The 27224-nt window shown below is 41.5% G+C and overlaps 1 protein-coding gene across 3 annotated transcripts in view; it reads left to right on the top strand.

The window, feature by feature from the left end:
- The window catches only part of ZNF19 (zinc finger protein 19), a 62277-nt gene extending 35316 nt beyond the window's left edge, over positions 1–26961 (top strand). The window contains exons 2-6 of one of the 3 annotated variants that reach the window (XM_045533230.1): positions 16389–16553; positions 18721–18782; positions 21774–21900; positions 22315–22428; positions 25431–26961. In XM_045533230.1, coding sequence (XP_045389186.1) covers positions 18750–18782; positions 21774–21900; positions 22315–22428; positions 25431–26533 — 1377 coding nt within the window. In that variant the 5' untranslated portion in view covers positions 16389–16553; positions 18721–18749 and the 3' untranslated portion in view covers positions 26534–26961. Of the gene's footprint in view, positions 1–16388; positions 16554–16854; positions 17041–18720; positions 18783–21676; positions 21901–22314; positions 22429–25430 lie in introns of those variants that run through there. The other 2 variants (XM_045533231.1, XM_045533232.1) reach the window with 2 other exon arrangements.
- Positions 26962–27224: the final 263 nt, after the last annotated feature.

Below are 27224 nucleotides of genomic sequence, written 5' to 3'. Positions count from 1 at the left end.
TTTATTTATTGTCAAAAGCTGAATATCTGATTTTGATAACACACGTATATCAAAGGAATATCATATCTCTGGTCATATTGTTTTTTTTTTTACGAACAACACATTCCAAACCTACTCCCATCCTATTTCTTACTTTGGAAATAACTTATTATGTTAGCTGCACATTACATTGGAGTGTTATAATTAAGTGATGGCAGGTCACATAATTATCTTGTTTTTATAAATTATTCTATATGTGAATAAATTAATCATATAAGAGCTACATTATTTGAATCTTGTCTGCTTTTAGTAATGTATCTTATAAGATGTGTTCCATAATTTATTTCTCAGTAATTTTTATAATATTCCTCAAAAATGCCTATTACCACATTGCTATAGTTTGGTTTGTTTGACCCCTACAAATATGTTGATATTCGATCCCCAGTGTTGGAGGTGGGGCCTAATGGGAGGTGTTTAGGTCATGGGATGGGATGGATCCCTTATGAATGGCTTGGTGCCATCCTGGCTATATTGAGTGAGTGCTTACTTTACTAGTTCCCGAGAGATCTGATTGTTAAAAAGAGCCTGACTCCCCTCTCTCTTGCTTCCTCTCTCTCCATGTTTTTTCTGCACACACCAGCTCTGCTTCACCTTCCACCATGAGTGGAAGCAGTCTGAGGCCCTCACTAGATGCACATGCTGTCATCGTGCTTCTTGTATAGTCTGTAGAACTGTGAGCCAAATAAACCCTTTTCTTTATAAATTATCTAGCCTCAGGTATTCCTTTATAGCAACACAAATGGACTAAGACACACGTTTATTTGAATTTTATTTGCTTATTTTTATTTTTTAATTTGAATTTTAAAAGTCAGACAGAAATTAACTCTGATTACTATTATTGGTTTGAAAACGAGGATCTGAGTTACCAATTAGATTAAATGGTGGGTAGTTTTCATAGATGAAATGAGATAAATCTTCAAGGCTTTTACTAAAAATGTATTTAAAACATGGGCCAAGATAAAAATATTTTTATTGAAAAAATATTGAATTGGTGATGTGTTTTGATGTTAATATTTTGATTTTTCAATATTTTCTGAATATATGAAATTAAACAAGGGGTATCTTCAGTGAAATAATAACAGCTATAATTGATTATAATTATATAAGTCTCAAAATTCATAATTATTTAGTATGATAATGATATTTTTGAAATTTTTGGACTATGCTAATTTTCAGAAATTAAGGAATGAATGACTCTACTAACTAGGCAACAAATTCTTTTACACGTTTCCAGATATTTATTTTCACCAAAATTGAAGGAGGAACTCTTAATGAAATGATGGATCCAGGCAGTGATCATTAATGGCTGCTAAAACTATTAGATGAAAACCTGATAGTGAACTTCACAATGAGCTGATTCAGCTGATAACACTGAACCCACTGATCAATCGCATCACAAAAAGACACACAGACTTTATGTACCTCTAATTAAATAGGAAGTACACACACCACCTTCGAAGGATTCTTGCCAAGGTATAACATTTGAATTGGACCAAACCTTGAGATCTACATAGCAATTTTTAGAAAATACAAGAGTCAGAGGAACATGTTGAAGCAGGCCAAGGAGAAGCAATTAGCAAAATTCAGAATGTGGAAAACTCTACAGGACAAATGACCCAGGTTTTCAACAAATCAATTGCAAGGGAAAAGAAACATAGGGAGGAAGAATCTACAGATTAAAAGAAACTTAAGAACAGTATCAGACAAGTACAACTCGTGGACATTGTTGGGATTTTGAGTTTTAAAAAAACAACCCTAAAATCTAAACCAAACCAAAAGAAAAACATGCATGAGACAATCGGAGGAAATCTGCACATTGGCTGGATATTGAATGACTTATGTTTTTTAGGTGCACTGGTTGATAGTTATGCTCAAAAGCATCCTTATTTTTTAGAGATATATACAGAGGTATTTGCAGATGAAGTGGTGTGATAACCTGGGATTTGCTTCAAAATAATCCAATGGTGATGAAGTGGTGAGGGGTGGAGAGCAGCTAGTGGGGAAGGGTGGAAGTGAAACAAAACTGGCCGTGGGTTGATAAAATTGTTGAAGCTTAGTGATGGGCACACGGGGACTCGTTTTTTATCCTTTTTCTGTGTTTATGCAGACTTGAAATTTTCAATAAGAATATAAGGATAAATAAAAACAAACCTAAAAAATAAATTAATGCATTGAAGGAGTACCTAATCTAGTCATCAGCTGGTAGATCACTAAAGATAATTTTTTTGATGATTAACCACTGTGTGATTTGGGGCTTAAAGCTTGAAAGGACTGAGCGACTTAACATTGTTACAACAAAACTCTCCATTCTCATCTACTTATTTATGTAGACAGTGCTTATATCTCTAGAAACAAAATCAAGCAATAAAGTTGGTGCTGAACTATCTTATTCTATCGAGCAGTAGTATTTATCCATGAATGCATGAACAAGCAGGAAAAAAAAAAGCCCCATCCAACCTATTAAGAGATTTCTATTTTTAACAATTTTTTTCTTTAACAAACATTTTTCTTTTTGTTTTTAATAATTGTTCATCTTATTTATCAAAATTTGTAATGGTAATGCTGTTTTGATCAGTTGTACACTAATACCAATTATAACAATCCAATCCAGATGAAGTTTTTAATATTTGGAGTCTTTGGTATCAGGAAGTTTTAAATTTAAATTATATACATATTTTGTACATGATAAAGTAATTGCAAAGAGACTTTCAAACCTAAAAAATTACACAAAGATAAAACTTTGTGGGTAAATGCGATGGAAACATAATTTCAGGGAGGAAAAGGAATGATATAAAATATCTGACAGTTAAAAAACTTGTTTATGTATTTTTTAGAATAGGAGACCAGTATCAAAGTACTGGGACATTAAGATTATATGATTATATTTAAAAGACTGATGTAATAGTTTTATTTTAAACTACATCCTTTGCAACTATTTACACTTATGTTAACAATGTCAAATATTAGCTAAAAACATGTAGGAGATCTACTTTTTTTTAATTGGAGTTTTTATTGAGTAAAATTCACATAACATAAAATTAACCATTAACCATTTCGATGTGTTCAATTCAGTGACATTTAGTTCATTCATTCACAATGTTGTGTAACCGTCACATCTATCTGTTGCCAAGACATTTTTATCACCTCAGAAGGAAGTTCTGTACCCATTAAATGGTCACTCTGCATCCTCCCCTCACCTCAGACCCTAGCAACCACTTGTCTGTTTTCTATGGATTTACTTATTCTGGATGTTTCATAGAAACGGAATCAGGTGTCTGGCTTCTCTCACTTAGCATAATGTTTTTAAGGTTCATGCATGATATAGCATGTATCAGTACTTCATTCCTTTTAATGGCTGAATAATATTCAATTGTATGAATATACCACCTTGTGTGTATTCATTCATCAGCTGATGGACATTTGGGTTGTTTCTATCTGTTGGCTATGGTGATGAGTGCTTCTGCAGACATTTGTGTATGAGTTATTTATTTGAATACCTGTTTTTGGTTCCTTTGGGTATACAGTAGACCCCCTTTCTGTGATTTCAGTTATCCTCTGTCAACTGTGGCCCGAAAATATTAAATGGAAAATTCCAGAAGTAAATAATTAATAGGTTTTCAATTATATGTCATTCTGTGTAGCGTGATGAAATCTCTCACTATCCCACCCTGTCCTGCCCAGGATGTGACTCACCCTTTGTCCCTATTGACACTGTAGATGCTACTTGCCTGTTAGCCATTTAGCAGCCTTCTTGGTTATCAGATCAGCTGTTGGAGTATCACAGAGCTTGTGTTCAAGTAACCCTTATTTGACTTAATAATGGCCTGAAAGCACAAGAGTAGTGATGCTGGCATATTATTATAATTGCTCTATTTTATTATTAGTTATCATTGTTAATCTCTTACTGTGTCTAATTTATAAATTAAACTTTATCATAGGTATGTATGTATAGGAAAAAACATAGTATATATAGCGTTTTGTACTATGTGCTGTTTCAGGCATCCACTGTGGGTTTTGGAATGTATTCCCTGAGGATAAGGGAGGACTACTGTATACCTGACAGTGGAATTCCTGATAATTCTATGTTTAACTTTTGGAGGAACTGCCAAACTTTCCCACAGTAACTGCGTGGTTTTACATTTGCACCAGTAATGTACAAGGGCTCTAACTTCTCTACATCCTCCACAACTCTTGTTATCTTTCTTTTTATGGTTAAATTATGGCTAACCTAGTGGGTATGAAGTGGTATCTCATTGTGGTTTTGATTTGCATTTCCCTAATGACTAATGATATTGAGCATCTTTTCATGTGCTTGATAGCCATGACTACCTAGTTTTTAAAAAACTATTAATATTTTAGGAGGTATGAAAGCAAAAATGTTTGCAGACCATGGCTCTGAGTCAAAGCCACTGGGAAGATCTTGCCCAAACTACCCCACTGTTCTCCAGTAGCATCATGCTGTGACCCCAAGGCTTCAGGAGAGTTTGAGGAACACTTTCCCTTTCTAGAAGTGCAGAACTAAAAATTAAAGAAAACAAAACAAACCCTTTCCCTCTCAGTGGGGTGTCACGAGAGACTGAAATTACAACTTAAAAAGCAAACTCATCCCATTTTTCTCCTACCTGGTAAATTAGCCCTCCTTTGTTCTGACGACATTATTATAAATGCCAAGATTTCAAGCCTCTATGATGAAATTTGAATGCCAAACCGAGTCCCTTGCACATAGGAAGCACATTCCATGATGATTCATTGGTTTGACATGACAACCAGAAGGGCTCTTCAGCTGCAATTCTCACTGATATTCTTTGGTGGGAGTGCTCTGGGAAAGGCGCTTCTGTGTCTGGCTGGAGGAAAGGGAGAGAATGAGGAAGCCTCTGGGCAAATGAAGTTGTGGCTAGGCAGGGAGCTGTGAAAGTGACAAGAGGAGAGTCCTGGGACTCTAGGAGAGCAGGGAGAACTGTGCTGGGCAATCTCCCCGGATATACTGCTAGGTCATTGATCAGTATCTCAGTCCTATATCCTTACATGTTCCCTAACACAGAATCTGGCATACAGCAGGTACACACGTGATGTTTGCTGACTGGGGTTGTTCACTGTTGATGCTCTGTCCCATGAGGACTCTGCCTCCCTGGTGGGCATTGAGAAGTACACATCCCGATGCTGCTCCTGCTCCTTGGTCATTCCTGTCCATCTAGGTCCAACATTTTCCAGCAGTTCCCCATTATCTCCTATCACTGCACCTTGATCTGCAGTTTTAACATTAAGTATCCCCTATATTCTTGATCAATATTTTAAGAAATTTCCCTCTATCCCCTTGTTATTTCTACTACATTTGCACTACCTTGTAGGCATGGCTATGTTTGGGACCTTAGAATCACATCCAGTCCTCTGTAGTAAAGAAGAATTCATGGGACTATCACATATTTTGCTGATGAACTCTTACCTGAGATGTCTTCTAGGTTTATCTGGGGTTATTCACTGCCTCTAAAGGCTCCTGTGTGGAAGGTATAAGTCTGCTTGATAGTGTTTTGAGAGCCAGGTGGGAGAATGGGGCTGGAGTGGTGGTGAGGATTTTTGATGTATCTCTGTTCATTATACAGACTTTTGTCTCCTTGTTTTAAATCCACTGTCTCAGTCTGCCCCTCTGCTATTTACACACCCCCCCCCCACTCCAGAAAATAAACCTCCTGTGTTGCAGAGTTTGGGAAGAGAGATCTCCAGGCTTTGCATGTGGGAATGGGATCTGTGGGTCCAACTGCTCCTTATACATCTGTCTGCCCAATTCATGAGCCTTTCCACTAGGTGAATCATCTTGCTTCCTGGTATGATAATACCACCGTCCCAGCCACCCTCCTCCCCAGCCCACTCTCGGCAAGGCTTTCTCTGGTTAGTGATTCTCCATCCCTTTCCATCTTCACAAACTGTGTTGACATCTCTCATCTGTTTTCATCTCCTTTCTCCTTCTCTTGTCCTTGTGGATTTGCATCCTTTTTGTACTTTTAGTGTCATGTTAAGGGGTTCAGGAAATGCCTGTGTTCAATCCACTCACATTTAATGAGCAACTGATCTTTAAGATAATAAAATTCCATGAAATGTAATATTCTGAAGCTGTTAAGTGGAATAGCATATCTATTAATATATATCTGAACATGTAAAGTGGTTAACATAGGAGGTTAAATGAAAAAAGCAAGTTGTAATTTGGTGTATATAATATGATACCATTTACATTAAAATTTTTAAATAGTGTATATAAATACACATATATATATACACATATATTGTATGGATGTAAATATATTTTCCTTTGCATTATCTGAGATAATATAAATGTCAGAGTAAATATGGAGAGCTAGTTGGGTATTTTCATGTGGCAAAAATATTTAAAAGGGACTGATTTAAAAGTCTAGTTATTCTGGTGAATTCAAAATTTACTTTTGGGGCCACAGAGCCAGAGAGCATCGTTCACATTGTGTTCTTTGTGAATGGTACCCCCTGGAGTTTTGCAACTTCAGTGACCCTTCCTGGGGGTCCCGTAAAGGGAGAGACTGTCACCTTCCCACACATCAGGGAGTGTTTACTTGCAAAGGAGGAGCTTCTCTCATATGTAACTCCAAGTGACCTATCCCACAGGATGTGTTTGTTTGACTGTGGTTAATGATCTTCCTGAAGTGTACCAGGGAGTCCAACTCCTAAGGTGAATAATAAGCAGCAAAACTTATATTTGTGGAGTTGTCCATTCTGGCACATTGTGGGAAACCTAGGCTTTCTCACGAAAGCAACTAACTCTTCCTCCTTCCAACCATCCCCAACTCCCAAACTAACTACAAAGCAAAAATGAGAAGATATGGAAAATTTTAAGTTCAAGCCCAGTGGCACAGGGTTGAAAGGAATTTAGTCACATATTTGAATATCCTCTAGCAACAGGTCTCTAGCAGTGGTTCTCAAAGTTTGCTGCATAATAGAATCACCTGGGAAGCTTTTAAAAATCCCATGCCTAAGCTCAACCCATGCTGAGAGTTGAAACTTTGGACAGGTTTTCTCAACCTTGGCAATGTAGACACTGGGACCAGATAATTTTTTGGTATGGGAGGCCGTCCTGTGCATTGTGGGTTGTTTAACAGCATCTCTGGGCTCTACCCACTAGATGCCAGTAGCACCCTTCCCCAGTTGTACCAACTAAAAGGCATATGCAAGTGTTACCTGGGGGATGGGGCAAATCACCCAGTTAAGAATCATTATTCTTCGGGGTGGGACCTAGGCATTATATTTAAAAAAAAACTTCCCAGGCAATCCCAATGTGAAGTGAAGTTTGAGAACCAGTGCTCTGATGGAGTTTCCCTTGGGATGTGTACCCAGGTGGAAAGTCCCTGGAATTTTGGAATGGGTTTTCATAAAGTGTGATTTAATATTGGTTGAGTAAGAATGGATATATTCGAGGAGCCCAGCAGTAGCAATGGATGAATAGCACTTAAAAATCCTTCAGGAAGATGGCGGACGAGAAAAACCGCCAGCCAGAGTGTCTCCGCAAGAAAGACAGATTTTAGAAGAAAGTGAAAAAAAATAAACAGGCAGACAAACATAGATCAGACGAGGGTCGGAAGGAAAGGTGCCTGAAACTACCGGAGACTCCACAGGAAGAAGTTGCGGAGGAGAACTGCAAGGAGAAAGGCCCCTGAGAGGCTGGCTTGGAGACCAGCAACAAGGGTAGGTGGAGCAGCTACATTTCCCCTCCCTTGCGTTTTGGACTGCGGGTGGGCTCCTGAGCGGAGAGACCTGCCCACTCCAGCCCAGGGACGGCCACCGCCGGTGAGGCGTGAGCCTCTTGTGGATGGGGCACCTCCCGGTCCGCAGACCCGAGTTGATCAGCAGGCTCCATGTTGCTTCATTCTCTCCTCCCCTTTTGCCTACCAGCCACTGCCGAGAGAGAAATTTAGCCACCACCCGGAGGCATCTGCAGGGAACAGGACCTCTCCTTTTGGGGACCTACAGCAGACTGGGGGGTACTCAGATTGTGAGCTCCCTACCCGCCAGCCCTCCCAGGTGCTGCTTGCCTGGTGACTCCAGGAGAGCGGGCCAAATCCTGAGGCGGAGAGACATTGATCCAGCTTGGGCACCCTGTGGGTGACTTGAGACCAGCACTCCTCTCCCTGGAAGGGTCAGGGATTGATTTCCATGGCCAAGGGGACAGGCCTGCAGACCAGATCCCCTACACCCAGGTCTTGATTGCATTGCCCTGGGGCACAGAAGGGATATTTGTGAATGACCCTACTGCATGTGTTTGCCTTCAGGGGCAGATCAGCGTGCTTGAGGGGCAACCCTCCTCTCACAGGAAGGCAGTGCGCCCAGCCCAGGCTGCGATCCTGGGCAGGGAACCTCCTGGCCTGCATGACAGCCAGGGTAGATCCACTGGCTTGAGGCCCTGCCTGCTGGCAGAGGCCCGGGAGAAACTGTGGAATAGGGGAGGGTGGAAAGGAGCAAGGCCTGCTCTAGACTGTAGGTCTCAGACAGCCCCACCCCCACAGGCAGACTTTCCTGCTGAGAGGGGCCATTCCAGCCCCTCCCTGGCAGCTTTGCCCATAGGCAAAGAACAGAACTTTGACCCCTGCTAACAGCATTTATGGAGCTTGAGGGCAGGCTCACCCAACCCAGCTCTGCCCAGACTCATTCCCCAATCTGCCCCCACTGAGGTGCAGAATAAGGACACACCTGGAAGTCCCAGGGCCCTACCCACCACTTGAGGCACTAGAGTGCCTCTCCAGAGGAACAAGAGCTGCTTACAGGACCCAAAAACAACACTGCAGCCTGCCCTTCCCAGCAAGCGCCACCTACTGACAGGGAGGTCATTCTGGACACCCTTTTACTGCATCTACTGACTCACATATAGGGTGTGGTCGAATCTCACCCACAAACACCAACTACTGGCTCAGAGACTAAACAGAGTGTGTCATCATCCAAACGAAAATCTAAAGGTAAGAAGCAACAGCTGATCCAGATGGGAAGGAATCAGCGAAAGAACTCTGGAAGTATGAAGAATCAAATGGAAAGCACACCCCCAAAGAGGAACACCAGCTCTCCAGCAATGGACATTAACCAAATTCAGAACACTAAAATGACAGAAGAATTTCAAACATGGATCGTAAGAAAACTCAACGATATGCAAGAAAAAATGATAACCAACACAAAGAAACTACCAAAAAAAAAAAAAAAGCCAGGACTTGGAAGAAAAATGGAGATAACTTAAACAGATAAAGTAGACCTACCATTTGATCCAGCAATCCCATTATTGGGCATCTACCCAAAAGAACAAAAGACATTCTATAATAAAGACATCTGCACTCGAATGTTTATAGCAGCACAATTCACAATTGCAAAGATGTGGAAACAACCCAGGTGCCCATCAATACATAAGTGAATTAATAAAATGTGGTATATGTATACCATGGAGTACTACTCAGCTATAAGAAACAATGGTGATATAGCACCTCTTGTATTTTCCTGGATAGAGCTGGAACCCATTCTACTAAGTGAAGTATCCCAAGAATGGAAAAATAAGCACCACATGTACTCACCATCAAATTGGTTTCACTGATCATCACCTAAGAGCACATTTAGGAAGAACATTAATCAGGTGTCGGGCAGTTGTGGGGGGGAGGGGATGGGTGTATACATACATAATGAGTGCCATGTGCACTGTCTAGGGGTTGGACACGCTTGAAGCTCTGATTCGGGGGGAGGGGGGAAGGGCAATATACATAACATAAACTTTTGTACCCCCATAATAGGCTGAAATAAAAAAAAGAATGGATATATTCTGAGCCAGATGAGCAGATTCACTCATCCTATCTAGTTTGCATCTGTTGCTTTCCATCAGGAGAGTTTGGAAAACAAAGCCTGTGAACAACTTGAGACCCTACTAAAGCCAGCTGAGCTTGTAGCTTATAGAGAGCCTTTAAGGCAAACAAGGGACCTGAACTAATGAAAGATCTAAACACCACTAGAAGACCACAGGGTTACATTATTGGTGGCAAGGTAATATCTACCATTGGCTCGAGGTTGCCTGTGGACTAAGGTCCTGTGCTAGATCTATTTACATGTCATCAATAAGAAGATATGTAAGTTAATAATGTAATAATAATAGTAATAATAAAAAATAGGGCTGTATTAAAGAACAAGCATGCCAAACTTCTGAAACATATTTTAAACCTAACTGTTATATATAAGGTTCACACATTTTGAGTATATGCCTCTCTGTCTCACTGTGGCAGGAACTGTAGGTTGACTCACACAACACCCTTCCCATCTTGTTCCTACTATGGAAGCAAGAAAGTGAAAAACTTGCCTTCCAGATTCCTCTGCTGTTAGGAGTAGCCATGTGACACAATTTTGACCATAAAGAATGTAAGCTTTATGAGGATAAGGGTTTTTGTCTATTTAGTTCTCTGCTGGTCAAAACTCATCAAATTGTATGCTCTAAAAAGGTCCAGTCTATTGTACATTAGTTTTATCTCAATAATGTAAATAATTAAAGAGCAGTTTTTAAGGAAATTAAAAGGCAAATTACAAATTGGAAGAAAAAAATCTTGGCCCTGCAGGAAATTGAGGTGAGGATCCTGAGGCACTAAGATCCTGCCCTTAAATTTCAGGTAAATTGCAGAGCTATCTGAAATTTATTCATCTGACACTAGATGTCATCATTGTGCTATGTAAATGTAGTTGTCGCTCAGGAGTGCTGTTTAATATTCAGGACTGGGTCAGTTCTTCAAGTGATTGAAAAGTGTTCATTTTTCCCCTCTTGATGTCAGAATATGGTCTGATTCAACAATGACAGCACTAATAGGGATCATATAAGTTTTCACAACAAATAAGATAATTTTGCCTAGTATGAGACCATATCAGCTTACATTATTAAAGAAACCAAATATGCAAAAAAGATTCAGGATACATTAGAAAAGACACAAAATCAAATGTTTAAGATGAATTAGGACATAACATTGCAAAACCCAAACTAGATGCAAACTTTGGATCTGCTTGTGAAGAAAATGAAAGGGAAAGACCTCAGGAATGAACAGTCTCAAGAGAAAAGTAGCTCAGAACACCATCAAAGACAATCAAGTAAAATCAGAAAAAGCAGGAGGACAGTTAATTACTACTCCAAGGCAACAGGCTTGGGGAAAAACAGATTGAAATGATATGTTGAAAAAATCAATCAAGTTGGTGAAAAGCTTGAACAAAGACACAATCAGTCGATGGAATTGGAAAGCTTTGTGCTTAATGAGAAGGGAGAAGACAACAGTGCTAGAAACGGTGTCTTTAGAAAACAAGCCACTGGAACCCAAATTGGATTCCACACGTGCTCACTCTACAGGTACTGCTAGTATCTTCAAGGAGCCAATCTCTCTTGCAGTTTGTGGTTTATTTCCAGCATCCAAACCTGCACAAGATGGGAGGATGAAAAAGAAATGTAAAAGAACAAGATAAAAAACTTGAAAATCTAAAAGAAAATGTTAATGTATTTGAAGCTCAGAACAAAGAACTAAAAACCAAGGTGGCACTTTGGTCTGAAATTTGGAGGGGAACGGTATGTAATGAAATCTCTGCAAGTGAATAGAACAAAGGCTCTTCCTCCTATTTGGTGTTTAGCCTGCAGAAATGATCAGGCAGATGATGATCTCATTATGATGTTTTTAATGGTCATTGTATCATTTTCCTTGAAAAATAAGGAAGCTTGTTAAATTGTTTCTCCTCCATATTTAAAACCAACCCATGGTCAGAATTTATTACAAGGATGCTTCAACTCTTTGCAGGAAGTTGATATTACAAGTAGTCATCCAAGGAGTTCTTTCTCTAAAATTGTCTTTCAACCCTACTAAGTACGTGGAGAAACCAAGTATTTAGGTTATTAACTATGAAATGTCTGATTTCCTTAAGTACTGAGTTTGACAGTTGGTATCTCTGACATTTCACTCTGAAACTTGTTTTATTTTTATTGTGAAGGTACATCCTCATTCTTTCAAATGTACATTTGGCTTGTGATTATCTTTCAAAATTTTTTATAGAGCAATTTTTGTGAAACCATGGATAAGTCAAAAATTCATGTGATTTTCTAATATGAGTTCCATCATGGAACCAGTACAGTGCACAAAGCTCGAAATATCAACGAAGCGTATGGGAAGGATGTAGCTAATGAATACACAGTTACATCCATGGTTTGAGAACCATTGCTTATGAAAGCAATCATTTAGAGGGGAGCAAGGGCAAAACTCTGAAAGGCCTTTAATGTTGATTTAGATTCCAGGAGTAGTGGCAAACCCTTGAAGTTACAGTAGAGAGGATTAAAGATGTCTTGAATGGTATTTTATCTCACTGGTTCATTTTATAGAAAACTGCTGCCGAGAGAAACAACGGCCTCCCTCAAAGGAAGGTGGAAAGTGTATCAGGCGCGTGGCTGGTCTTCCTTTCTAAGGTGTAACTTGTCCGCATCTTAGTGTATCGCATCGTCCATCCCCTCGTTCCTTCACACACTTTTCTCTTTCATCAGGAACCTCACACCTGATAATTCTACCATTGGGTGGGGCCCGAAATGGGTCACCTCCGCCCGGGAGCAGTTGATGTGTCAGGAGAGAAGAATTTATGAGAAAATTGCGAACACCACAGGCCCACGTGGTCCCGGTTGTTTCCTGGACGCCTTACTCTTGGTCTCTGAATTGTGGTCCACTCCTCACTGATTCAACTTCTTTCCACCAGATGGCAAATAAGCACATGAAAAGATGTTCGACTTCATTAGCCATCAGGGGAATGCGATTTAAAGCCACAATGAGAAACTACCACACATCTATTATATGTATCGCATATATCATTATGAAAAGCATTATGGTTTAATGTGTAAGAGAATCACAGGGACATATTAAAAAATGGATGTTTCTGGGACCCACCTGCAAGCGTTCCTTCTCCTGTCTTTCCTAGTAAGTGTTCAAAAGCATAAGCCTTAGGACTGAAAGCCTAAGCAGGACTTGATTTTCTCTACTCTGCTGTTAATACAGTAGCCACCAGCTATGTGAGCCCGTTAAACTGTTCAGTACTTGAAGTGAGGCTGGCTCAAATTGAGATGTGTAGTAAGTATAAAATGCACGCTGGCTTTTGAAGACTTAGTACAAAAATATAAATGATCTCATTAATTATCTCAATAATTTTTATATGGATTACCTGTTGAAATGGTAAATGATACTATTTTGGATATATTGGGTTAAGTAAAATATATTAACATTAATGTCACCATTTTAATTTTTTTTAATGTAGCTACTAGAAAACTTAAAATGCCATAACATTTAAGGGTCACATTGTATTTCTTTAGGACAGCCCTGCTCTACTACAGAGCATGCTCTTCAGCACCCTTACCTAGCCAAGCATGCATAAGCATTGTCAGTGCGGGTGGAAAAAGTAGAACACAGTTATGGCAGACACAAAGAGTTCTGTCTTAGGGAACTCATGGCGTGGGAACAGGAAATGAATGAGAGAGCAGACGGAGCACAGCATGGAGCAGGAGCAGTGACCTGGCCACTGTATCATGATGCAGGCTTGTGGTGTTTACACGGTGTGTGGTTTGATTGGACTGAGGGGAAAATGAAGGCATAAGGGAGGTCTGCACAAGGGTGGGCACTGGGTAGTACAGGGCTGGAAAGGACTGTGAGCAGTGTGGTGTGGCCTTGACAGAGCTCAACACTAAAAGTGTAAATGAGTCTGATCACAAAGGGAGGTCATGACATAAGAACAGCTTTTATGGTGAAGATGAGGTTTCTTTGGGACACAGAACTCCCTGGGTATAGCAGGCTGTTGAGAATACACCGCTGTAATGTTAGGTGCCTCAAGTCTGGAATTTTACAGGGTGTCACAAAGTCTGGATACATAGGCAAACATACATAATGGTGTCAAGCACATCTTCAATCTATTAAGAAATATTATCTATGTTTCCAGACTGTGGTCACTCTGTATACCTGGGCATCCTCTATATCAGTGGTTCTCAGTTGAGAGCAGTTCTGACCCCAGGGAGATATTTTTGGTTATCCAGATGGGGGAAGGGATGCTACTTTATAAGGGATGGTGCTGAACATCCTGCAGTACACAGGACATCTCCCCACAGTGAAGAATTATCTGGCCCCAAATGTCCCTAGAGCTGAGGTTGAGAAACCTTGCTCTGTATAAAAGATTCTATGTAGCTGAAATGTCCCCTGAATAGAGAAGCGAAGAGGATGGGGAACAGAATCTTATGGAATACTTAGGGTTAAGGAGAGGAGGAGGAGGAAATAGTGATAACTAGAGAGTGAAATGGAGCTGTGTGTGGAAAGATTTTCAAGGAAGATGGTGTGTGCCATGGCAAATAAGGCAGCTGAGGGGTTAGATGAGTGAACATATATTGAGGCAGCACTTGAAGTCCCTTCTTTTTGTTTTGTTTTGTTTTTAGAGACAGGATCTCAGTCTGTTACCCAGTCTAGAGTGCAGTGGTGTCATCACAGCTCACTGTAGCCTCAAACTTCTGGGCTTAAGTGATACTCCTGCCTCAGCCTCCCAAGTAGCTGGGACTACAGGTGTGCACCACCATCCCTGGTTTATTTTTCTATTTTTTGTAGAGACAGGGTCTTGCTCTTGCTCTGGCTGGTCTCAACTCCTGGGCTCAAGTGATCCTCCCACATTCGCCTCCCAAAGTGTTAATGTTACAGGCATGAGCCACTGTGCCTGCCCAGACCCTTCTTTGGTGAGGTTTAGGAGTGAAAGGAAAGACTGTTAATAGTAGCGTTAATGCAGTGTTTTGCAAACTGTTTTTACTATAACCTATAGTAAGTAATACATTTTCTGTCATAATCCAGTATGTACACTTCTACATATAATTGAAACCAAAGTTTCAGATTAATACTGAACTTTCCTGTGTGCTCTCACCTCTGGTATTTTTATATAATTTCCTACTGACATTATAAATCCATAAAGTAAGAAAGTATACTATATTAGTAGTTGTCTAGGTCTGGCGGGAGAGAGAGTGTGTGTGTATTAATTTTCTATTGCTACTGTAACACATTGCCACAAACAGTGGCTTAAAACAACACAAATTTATTATCTCTTAATTCTGGAGGTCAGAAGTCCAAAGTGGATCTCACTGGGTTAAATTCAAGGTCTGGGCTAAGGAGAGAATGTATTTTCTTGCCTTTTCCAGCTTCTAGAGGCCACCCACTTTCCTTGGTTCATGGCCTGTTCCTCCATCTTCAAAGCCAGCAACATTGGGCCAAGACAGTGTCCTTCCTGTACTGCCATCTCTTTCAATTCCCCCTTCCCCTTTCACTTTTAAGAACTCTAGTGACTACACTGGACCCACCTGGATAATCAAGGATACTCTCCTTAAAGTCAGCTGATTAGCAACTGTAATTCCATCTGCAACCCCAATTTCTCTTTGTCATGTAACCAACATACTCTCAGGTTCCAGAAATCAGGACATAGACATCTTTGAGGGGAACACCTTTCTGTTTACCACAGGGAATATGGGGAGTGACTGCTGATGGTTATGAGGTATCTTTTGGGGATGATGAAAATGTTCTAAAATTAATTGTGTGATGATTGCACAAATCTGTGAATATACTAAAACCTATTGAATTTTACACTTTAAATGGATGCATTGTATGGTATGTGAATTAAATTTTAATAAAGCAGGGGCGTGTGTGTATATTCAGAATTTCTAAAACCAAATTCTATAACCTTTTTGCCTGAAACAAGCTTCTCTTCCTGAATTCCTGATCTCAGCTAATAGCATCTTTATCAGGTCATTCAAACTTCATGGCTATCATAGATTTGCTCGGGCTCCCTCATATTCATTCATTTTTTTTTTTTTTTTTTTTAGTGTCCACTGTTTTCACTTCCTAAATAGTTCCTTAATATATCCCTCTTCAGTCCTGGTCTTTTCTTACTGTGCCTGGATCTTTACCTCTAAGGAGGGCAGGTTTTTTGCCCAACGACCACTTTGGCACTCTGGTGACAACTGTGAACCCCTTCAAAACCAATTAAAATACAGTTAAATAATTTTAAAAAACGAATTTGTGATACAGAAATAGAAGTGCATCCTTACCAATGTGATAAAATGAAATGACAAGATCTAAAGGTGGGCCCAATAACAACTATGATAATTTCAAATTAGTGATCAGACCAGCCCTATTTTGAGATTTGCATCAACCGTAATATGATACGAAAATATATGATTTCTACTGGTGACAAAGTCACAGGTACAGCAATTGTGCAAACTCAGTTGAAGGAAATGCTGACTTTCAGTTAGAGATTAGCGAAAACAATGGCATACTTTCTTTTCTGTTTAGGGTCTCTGAGGATCCCGGCTTAAAAACTCATGCTTCAGCGAGCAAAGCCAGAGAACCACTGAGCGGAGCGCTCTGGCATCCTAGAGAGGAAGCACGCGCGGCTGGGGCGCGAGGCCTATGTAGTGACGCACTTCCGGTCACGCCGCGCTTTTCGCTTTTCCTGAGGTGAGTGCTGGGGTTTGTCGCCCGGGAGTCCTTAGGCTCGGGCGTTTCTCCTCTAGGGAAGGCTTTCGGCTTCATCCCTGAGGCCGCGGTGGAGCGAGTCAGGCGGCGCCTCCGGGTCCGGGCAGCGGAAGCAGTTTGCGGGCCAGTCCCGCTCTCTCTCGGGCGCCTTCGTTCCCCTCCGCCCCGGACGATTTGGAAAATGGAGACTGTGAATGTGGGCTCCTGGGTGGAACGAGACGCCCAGCGGGCCTGACTTTGCCAGACAGCCCTTCTCATCGGGCCAACAACTAGTTACGGAGCGGCTAAACGCCAGTTTCTGCTCTAGGTTCCGGAGATGCTGCTGGGAATGAGAGCGGGCGCGGGCCCCGCCCCCGGCGGCTTTCAACTTAGTGGGAAAGTCGCATATCAGTCAGATCTGATCATTTCAGTTCACATCTTCATGACCTATTGCTTGTAGGTGGAAGACCAGGTTTTTGACGTGAGCAAGGTGTGGCTTTGACCCTTGTGACTTATAAAGCATCATCTTGTAGCATACCCCCCTCGGCTGTGCTACTACAGTCTTCTTGATCCTTCCCTTCTAGAACATGCTTTTGCATATGCTGTTATTTTTGTAAAGATTTCTTTTTTCCTAATTTATATTCTTAAGCCTTCCCATTTAGGATAGTTTTCCCCCTGGCCTTAATCACAGTTGTGCTCTTAAAGTTATTTGTGAGAATCCTTGATTAATGTGTGTCTTTCATTTAGACTAAGCTCCATGGGGGAAGGGATCATGCCTTTTTTGTCTCTCTCCACTGCACTCCTGTGTCTCAAACATGGCCTGTCATGAAATATGTATGTGGGAAATGTCTGTTGAATGGAGAAAGCCCAAATCAGTGTATAATCTCAAACTGGGATAAGTGGTATATAGGAAAAGGAATAAAGTGCTAGTGGAGTGTGTTAACAGGGACTTGACCTGGTCTGTAGAGATGATGATCTGAAGGTGAAGAGTGGACAGGTTGCTGGAGAGTATGGCAGACAGAGAATATCAGTTACAAAGGTTCTGAGGTTGGAGAAGAGTAGTTCACACAGAAGAAACAGCAAGCATGGAGGTCCTTAATTAGCATAGTAGAGGAAACTGACAGAAAGCCAGCATGGCTAAACTAAGAGAAAGGAGGAGGGTGGCGTAAGATGAGGCTTGCAGGAAACTTAGTCACGCATTGAGTCTCTCAGGGAAGATTGCTGGCTTTTTGTAGAACATCACTGTTTAACAGGAATACGAAGTGTCTGTAGGGGATGATAAGTAATAACCCAGATGTTTTGGCATGTTGAGGTGGCCTTTCAGGTCATTTGCTGATCTGTTTCTGATTATCACTGGGTCCTAGATTGGGACAATGAACAAAAGAGATGCCTGCCCCCAGGTCCAAGTAAAGGAATATTTACTCTAAGATTCTTTATTTTTGTTTGTTTGTTTTTAACTGGACACCATTGATTGGAACTCTTAAGATTGTTTTTCTGAATTTTCTTGGATGTTTTTATCTATTCTTCTATGTTAACCTTAAAATGACTTTGGCAGGTTCTAAAATAAATCATGTTGGGTACAACTGGAAGCAATTGAGTGTAGTTATTATAAACAAGGCCTTTGGAGTCTGGCATACCTGGTGTGGAATCCAAGTTCATCCATTTATCAGCTGAGTGATCTTGGTAGAGAAAATTATTCTTTTTGCCTTGTCCTCTCGTTTGGGAAAAAGAAAAGGTTCAGAAGATCACTGTGAGAACTGAATAAGAGAATGTGTATTTTTCATCCAAAAACATGATACTTTCTAAGTTTTAACCTTTTATGTTTCTAAGTAAAATTTTGTTTTTAAAAATAAGGGTCTGAGATTCCTCTTGTTAGGTTTTACTGGAAGTTTTTTGGTGTCTTTTGCTTGTTTTACTCTTTGTTTTGCCTGATGTTGATGAGTACAGGCTTTGGTGACCTAAGGGCAAGTTACTTACCCTTTGAAAATCTGTTTCCTCAGAATTACAAACCTCATGGTATGGTGTGGATTAAAAGAGGAAATATTTATACACCACTTACCCAGTGGGCATTTAGTGATTCCTGCTCATATTATTTGAGGGTTTGTTGGTTTAAGGGAGACCCTTTTACTGGGTGGGACTCACTTTGGTTATTTTTGTTTCCTTTCTTCAGCCCCTGCCTCCTAAGAGGGAACCCAGGTGATGGCGGCCATGCCCATGAAAGTCCAACACCAGGTGAGCCTTACGGAGATCTGATTTGAAGGAAATGGGGGATTACAGAGGTGACACTGGCAGGTGTTAGAGCCAAAGCAGTAGGAAGACCCCTACTGACTCCCCCAAGTAGGACCAGGTGCTGGGGAAAGAGCTGATGGTGAGGAGCTGAGCAGCCAGACGTCAGGGCCAGTGAAGATGGAGTCAGGAGAGAGTGTCCTAGAAGCAGAAGTACAGCCTCCTGTGTGCTGAGGGTCTCTGTGGTCAGAAGGTCCCCAGGTTCAGTAGCTCCCAGCCACAGAGGGATCTGTGAGGATGAGGGACTCAGACTGGTGATGTAGGAACTCTTAAGGGTGGGAGTAATCGAGATCAGCAAGGTCACAAGGTTCTTGGGAAGTGGTGGCAGAGGATGACAGTAAGAAGGCAAGAAAAAGGGAGCCTATACCATTTGTCCTCCAAAAGAAAGAAGTTTGGGCTTCAGAATCAGGGAACATGTATTCTTCTTGAGGTCCGTACTGCTGGCTGTGCAAGGCAGTTGGCTGCGATAGGAAAATCTACATTAAGCCAGGGCACCTGAAGTTAGGGATTCCATTAAACCTCAGTGGCTTGGTGACCTTGACCTCTTTGCATCTTAATTAGCTTCATTTGTAAGGTGAACATAAGTACTTCACATTTTGGGGACAGGGAAATTTATTTCTTGAATATATTTCACTTTTTAAGACTGATGAGTTGCTGGGTGTTGCTTTATCATTTCTTTCTTTTTGAGACTTACTTATCCAGTAACTTAGCATCCACGAACCATATCCCAAATCCTAATCCCAGATTTCTCAACATCTGTCAAGTTTCTCTACCTGACTGTCTCACTGCTAAATCATCTTCCTTTTGGCTCTGACCCTCTTCTGATTTTCTACAAGTCACTGACATCACTATATCACAGTCCTGATCATTCAGTTTCTAGATTGCTGGTAATTGTTGACTCTGTTCTCCCTTGTTACCCTTGTCAGACAGCCACCAAATTTTGCTGTTTTTCTCTGTTATTTATTCCACTTGTCCAATCTTATATTACCCTGATTGAAGATTTGTCATTCCTTCTCTGGGATTTTGCTTGCAGACCTTCCCAGATACTAATAGTTTCTGTGTGCATAGTCATGCATCTCCCATCACTTTGTACTTGTCACCTGATATAGCTCAGTTTTTTAAGCTTGCATTATATTTTCTAATCCAGGGTTCTCAAACTTTAGTGTGCATGAAAATCACCTGGAGGGCTCATCAAAGTATAGACTGCTCTCAGGGTGGGTCCTGAGAATTTGCCTTTCTCACAAGTTCCTAGCGGTGCTGCTGCTACTTACGGTGGTCAGGGACCACACTTTGAGAACCACTGTTCAATTTAGTGGTGATTCATTCAGGAGTTGACCAGATCAGGTTGTCACCTGGGCAGAGGATGGATTCAGTGTGGGATAAGCCTGGAATTGGAGCTGTTTAAGTGTACCCAGCTGTTGAACTAGTGTACTGATTATACCATGGTGGAGAAGAATCAGATTCCAGAAATATTTAGATGATAAAATTGGCAGGACTTGATTACTGACTGTTCGTCAGCCATGAGCAGTGTCAGGGGTGAGATGGTCTAAGTTTCTGGCACTGGAGACTGGGCTGAAATTGATATTACTAACTGAGAAGGGGGGCGGAAATTGTCACTCACTGTGTCAATTAGTTTATGTGAATTAGAAAGGGAGCCAGTTTGGGGGAAGATTAGTTTGGTGTTGGGTCATCCAGAGGCTGAGGCAGCGCTGGGATGAGAGGCGAGTGGAGATGTGTGGAATCACTGAGGCATCAGAAGTTGGAAGGATATTCACTGAGGCTTTCAGGTAACCAAGTTTGATATGAAAGTCTGAGGAGTGAATAGAGACTCTAAACCAGATGCTAGAACTTTCTAGGAAGGAAGAGTTGGGGCCATCAGGGAGGGGAAGGAGTGGCTATTGAAAAAACATGAGGCTTGATTGGCAGAAGCTGTTACCAATTGTCTTGAAGGCATAAAACACATTGGCTCACACCTGTAGTCCTAGCACTCGAGAGGCCAAAGCAGGAGGGTTGCTTGAGGTCAGGAGTTCGAGACCAGCCTGAGCAAGAGCGAGACCCCCCCCCCCCCCAACCCTTAACTAAAAATTGAAAAATTAGCCAGGTGTGGTGGTACACACCTGTAGTTCCAGCTACTCATGAGGCTGAGACAGAAGGATCGCTTGAGCCCAGGAGTTGGCGGTTGCAGTGAGCTATATGGATGGTGACACCACTGCACTTTAGCCCGGGCAACAGAGCAAGATTCTGTTTCAAAAAAAAGATAAGCCCCTAAAAGAGCTACTCAGCAGCAACAATTTGATGTCAGAAGCATTTTCTCCTAGGAAGACCCGTCAGGAAGCAGAATGGACTGCCCCAGGTGGCTGAGTTCCCTCTGCTGGATGTTCTTGAGCACAGGCAGCACAGCCCCTTATTCAAGCATCGGATGGGGTTGGATGAGACAGGCTTATCCAGGCAAACCACGAATCAGTTATTGTTATGTGGGAGTGGCATTTGGGGGAGATTGAGCACTTGTGGGACAGATGGATTGGCTGGGACTTAAACAGTAGCAAAGTGGGAACAGGTGGGTCCTGAGAGGCCACTTGAAGCTAATTGTCCACTTTTATGTGCAACAATGAAAGACTGAAAGTATTTATAGAATCAAAGAAATTTTGCTATACGTAGTTTAAATAATGGGAGACTTTTTTCCAGGGTTTTCAAAAATGTTAAATCATGTTTTATGATAAGTTTTGTGTCCTGATGTTAGCTCTTCTGGTAGAGAAGCTCCAGATTTTTGGTTGTAGTAGTAGTCATGTAATGATCTAATATTCAGTTCTTTCACCTTTCTCATTGCTGACCCCTCACAGGACACTCCCTTAGGCCCTCATTACTGTCCCCTCTGCCCCACACTCTGGCCTGGAGCCAGAGGATTGGCTCTGGGGCAGTAGGAACCTGTTGTTTTAGGAGGTGGTGACCTTTGAGGACGTGGCTGTGCACTTCACCCAGACAGAATGGGCTGGCCTTTCTCCCACCCAGAGGGCCCTTTACAGAAGTGTGATGCTGGAGAATTATGAGAACTTGACTATTGTGGGTAAGGCCGTTTTCCTTCTGTGACTCAGATCTGTGCTTTCCTGTTTCCTTGCTTTTACAGGCTGGGGGTGCGGTGTGGGGAAGGAGGGGTTGTCTCTGATATTCTCCACTGTGTGGCTCGAGGGCTGAGACTCAATGACCAACTTCAGAGATTGCAGGGTAGGGAGAGGTCTTGGGTCAGTTTGGTCCCAATGAAGGGACTTGCTGTCCCTGGTAAGAGTGTGACCCCCTTCCCTGTGTTTGCCCATGCCTTGCAGAATCTCACTAAGTTTCCTATTGATGAAAATCTCTTTGGCCTTCCCCAGTCCTGAGCCATCCTCTATGGGTCTTATGCTTTCTGAGACTCCTGGGGTTTTCCTTCTTTTGACACAGCAGATACAGGGCTGAGAGGTTACCATTTCCTTACCCTTTTTAGGATTCCGAGTTCCCAAACCTGCACTGGTCTCACTTCTGGAGGAAGGGGATTTGCCTTGGGGCCTGGAGGCACAGGATGAACCCCTTACAGAGAGGACCAGGGACATCTATAAAGGTAAGTGAGTCAGGTTTAGAACCAATAAGTGTAGAGTTTTATGGAGCACTGTACTGTATTTTTTTTTTATTCCGGAGACAGAATGTTGCCCTGTTGCTCAGACTGGAGTATAGTGGCACAATCATAGCTTACTGCAACCTGGAACTTCTGGGCTCTAATGATTCTCCTGTCTCAGCTTCCCAAGTAGCTAGGACTACAGATGTGTACCACCACGCTTGGCTAATTTTTAAATATTTTGTAGAGATGGGGGTCTCACTATGTTGCCCAGGCTGGTCTCAACCCCTGGCCTCAAGTGAATCTCTCGCCTTGGCCTCCAAAAGTGCTGGATTACAGGCATGAGCCACCATGCCCGGCCCTGGAGCATTGTATTTTAAAAAGAACCATACTGGGCAGGATTTAAATATAATAGATGATTTCTTCTAATATATAAAATATGAAACTTTCCCACCAATCTTAACTCTTATCAACATGTAACCACTCAGTCCATCTCATCTGCAATCTTGAATCCATCCTTTGTGAGTTTCAACATTGCCCACCTCACTGGTCCTCCTTCCTTGGATGGGACAGATTTATTCAAGAACAGTTTTTGAGCACTTGCCATGTGCCAAGCTTTGTTTAAGAAGCTCTGGAGGATACAAGTTATGGAGACAGATATAAAAAGCTAAAAGGAAATGTATTGAGTGCTGTTGGGAATGGGAAGGAGAGTATGGAGGTAAAATTGAACAGATCTTACCAAGATTGGCCGTAAAAGAGGTGATTTGATTCAGATAATACTGGGAAGTCATGACATGGTTGGAGCTTTTATAATTCATATGAGCACAGGGTGTGCAGTGAGCGGATGGCTGGAGCAGGCCGTAGAGAAGGTGGTGGAGAGTCCGAGGTAAAGGTTGGGTCTGAAAGGGTACTCTGCCAGAGTTGGGTTGAAATGACCCCCAGGGATTTAAAAGAAGAAAAAAGAGGGCTGAATCTTTAATATGAAGGGATATTTAATTTCAATGAGAAAGGGAAGAGAAAATAGGTAGTCAGAGGAGGGCTACCGAGAGTGAACAGTGAAACCGAAGGCAGAGACAGGAGTTTCAGTGCAGGTGGTTTGCAGGGAGCAAGTAAATGAAAGATGGCAAAGGTGGAGTGGCACTTTAGCCTCCTATTTTGATAAGTTTAGGAATGAAAGAAAATACAGTAGGCACAGCAGCAAATTTTTTTCAATTTTTTTATTATGACCCTGAGTAGGCATTGTTTTGCAGCAAAACCCTCTGCAGTCATATGTACTTTGAAAAGAGTATCCAGAAACAAAATTTACCCTTACTCTTGCAGTGTGTGTGAATATTTTGTGTTATATTTTGTTCTAATGTAGGCTAGCATATTTCATTTCAAAAATTGTTTTATAACAATAGTGGCACACTGTATCAGTTTATGACTAATGGCTAGGCAGTTTGAAAAACACTAAGAAAAAATTGGATATGGTGGGGTGATCACTAAGCTCAAGTGGATTTGAAGGTCTAAAGGAGCTTGAAGATGAAGAAAGAAGATACAGCTGCTAGGGTGGTATGTCAGAGGATATGGGAGGAGGTGTTGGGGAAATGTGAGACTTGAGAGGGCAGTTTGGGATGGGAGGATATGGAAATCGAAGAGAGAAGTCCAGGGCACTGCACCTGGGCAGCCTTGGTTTCTTTCAGCAGGAAGGAGGTCACAGTGACTGGAGAACTAGGGAGGTGGGGGCTCAACTGGGGTCTAGGGAATGTTGGTTGCTTGGACCACCTGCTGCAGGGATCTTGATGAAGATGAATGGCAAAGTATGGGACAGCAGGGAAAATAGAGAGTTTTGGGGTTATCTATTCCTCGGTCCTGATTTTATGATGTTTGCATAGCCTAGTAGCTAGAGAGAGGAGGGATGTGAGAACAGACCACCAGGTTCTCCATTCTGTGATCATTCTTTTTCAGACTGTTGGTTACTGTGTTTTACTTCAGTCTCAGATCTCTCCTCTCCCAACACTCTCCTTCTGAGGGCTTTTGCTCGTTTAACTCACATGCATAGGATGAACTTCGTTAACCAGCAGATGAGTCCCAGATAATCAAAATAATGTTAAAACAAAGTCCAACATTATAGATAAAATAGATTTTATATAAAATGTTTAACTTAGTTCAAGTGTCATCCAATCTTTAGGAACACAAAATCCATTATATGGGCTATTGTTTATCTCCTTTCTGCTAATATAAGAAAGAATACTCTGTACTCTTGGTGTGTCTAAGTAAACAAGTTCTTCCCTTTCCAAATAGGCAGAGAGTCTAGGACAGTAGTTTCCCTGCATGTTTGAGGTTCAGACTTTGAGAGTCTGATGACAAGTTGTGGCAGTTGCCAACAGTTTTAGGGTATTTCCCTGTCTCCTTAATTGTAGTCTGTCTGTGGACTGCAGTTAAGAACCTCTGGACTAAGTAATCATGTAGCATATTGGTGGTGATGTCCTCTAAGCACTGCTGTGACTTTCTTTCTCTCTGTTTTGCCACAGCCTAGTGCCCTTAATGCTCAGTGTCTACAATCTTTTATGACATCTGAAGAGTATGAATTTTCAAAAAGAACAACAGTTCATCCATTGCCTTTGCTTTCTGACTCTTTGTTTTACTTCCTCTGAGTCTTACCAGCCCCAGTGTCACTACTTTTTCTTAAAGCCTGTGTTGTCTTTGACGTCTTGTAGGCCTGTAAGTACTGTAAATTGAAAAGATACTAGATCACACCAGGGATGACCAGAAGGCATTCAGATTAATATTAGAGTGGAAAAGCTTAGGAAGCAATCTGCTATGTGCTGTGCACACTGGTACCCTGTTCCGCCTTGGCTGTGCTCTGCCTATGTGATATTTGGCATTTTCATATTGGCAGCTTTATCTTCTCAGCAGGCTGATGTGGAGATTGGAATAATGTCTTCCAGAGCCACCTAATTTTTGATGCTTTGTTGTTTCTACTGTAATTCTCCTGTGGCATTTGTGTTTTCTGTTTCTTATGTCAGGTGCTGAGACCAATATTGATGGTGAGTCCACGTCAACACAAGGAGTTTCTGAAGAAAGAGATACGATGATGTCATGTGGGCTGAAGAAGAGTGTCCCTAAGAGAACCGACTTCCCAGAAACATGCAAAGAGGAGAAGCACCAGAAAATCCCCACAGTGAAAAATATTCGAGGAAAGGTTCCAAGAATCCACTGTGCAAGGAAACCTTTCAGATGTGAGGAATGTGGAAAATGCTTCAGCTATTTTTCTTATTATGTTAGACACCAGAGAATCCACACTGGGGAGAAACCCTTTGAATGTAATGAGTGTGGAAAAGCCTTTAATGGCAATTCTTCATTAATTCGGCACCAGAGGATCCACACTGGAGAGAAACCCTATCAGTGTGAGGAGTGTGGGAGAGCCTTTAATGACAACGCAAATCTGATCAGGCATCAGAGAATCCACAGTGGGGACAGACCCTATCACTGTGCCGAGTGTGGAAACAGTTTCACCAGTAGTTCTGAGTTTGTTATACATCAGAGAATCCACACTGGGGAGAAACCTTATGAGTGTAACGAGTGTGGAAAAGCTTTTGTTGGTAATTCACCACTAATTCGGCATCAGAAAATCCACACTGGAGAGAAACCCTATGAATGTAATGAGTGTGGCAAATGCTTCGGAAGGACTTCCCATCTTAGCCAACATCAGCGTATTCACACAGGGGAAAAGCCTTATTCTTGTAAAGTATGTGGACAAGCCTTCAATTTTCATACAAAACTAACTCGGCACCAGAGGATTCACAGCGAGGAGAAACCGTTTGACTGTGTAGATTGTAGAAAAGCCTTCAGAACTCAAGAACAATTAAAAAGACACCTAAGAATTCATATTCAGAAGTCTTCCTATATATGTGGTGAGTGTGGAAAAGTCTTCACTAGCAAAAGAAATCTTCTTCAGCATCAAAGAATCCATACTGGAGAGAAATCCTATGAGTGTAGCAAGTACACAAAAGCCTTTCGGACTTCTTCCCAGCTAGGTCATCTTGAGCATGTCCAGTCTGGAGAGAAGCCTATGCTAGACATTGGTCGTTTTGGCCTTCCAGAATTTTTTACTCCTTTTTACTGGTAATAGTACACCCAGTTTCTTTTTAGATTCTGTCTTCCACTCAGAAGTAGAATGTGTGACACAGACCAGGCTCAGCCTCAGATCCTTCCCTCAAGCCACAGTTATTGGTTCAGATGTCGCTAGGTGACCCAAGGTGGTCCAGTAAGAGTCCCGGGACTTGGCAAGAACAAGAGCTGATAGAAAGAAATACTCTTTTTCTTTTTTGTTCCATTGGTTTTAAAGCTGAGAAGACCTCCTAGATTTTCACAGAGGCTGAGAATAAAGTCAGCACAGCAAAAGATACCTGAGAGTTGAAGAGCAATCAAATGTTGAAGATATTGTTTGAACAGCTACATTAAATCATGTCTAAAGCTAGAAATACATGTGGGTTTTTGGATTTCAGTAGCCAATAAATTCCACTTTTGTTTTTGTTTTGTTTTTGGCTTAGGCAAGTTTGAATTAGGTTTTCCCTTGGAACAGCATTTTGACTTATACAGAGCATTATCAGTGTAACAATTATTTGAAAAGTCTTGAGGGATAACATTCCTGATGGTGGAGAAATGTCTTGTGTGTATAATATGTGGAAAGTCTTTAGCTATAGCCATGGTAGCTCCCAAACACCATGACTGTAATGAGACTGGGAAACACATTGCAACACTAGAGAGCACAGTCTACATCAGAACACCACCAGTGAATAGGAATTCTAACTTAAGCT

Source organism: Lemur catta, chromosome 20 (genome assembly GCF_020740605.2).
Source record: "Lemur catta isolate mLemCat1 chromosome 20, mLemCat1.pri, whole genome shotgun sequence".
NCBI classification, from domain to species: Eukaryota; Metazoa; Chordata; class Mammalia; order Primates; family Lemuridae; genus Lemur; species Lemur catta.
This window is presented reverse-complemented; position numbering and strand designations above follow the sequence as displayed.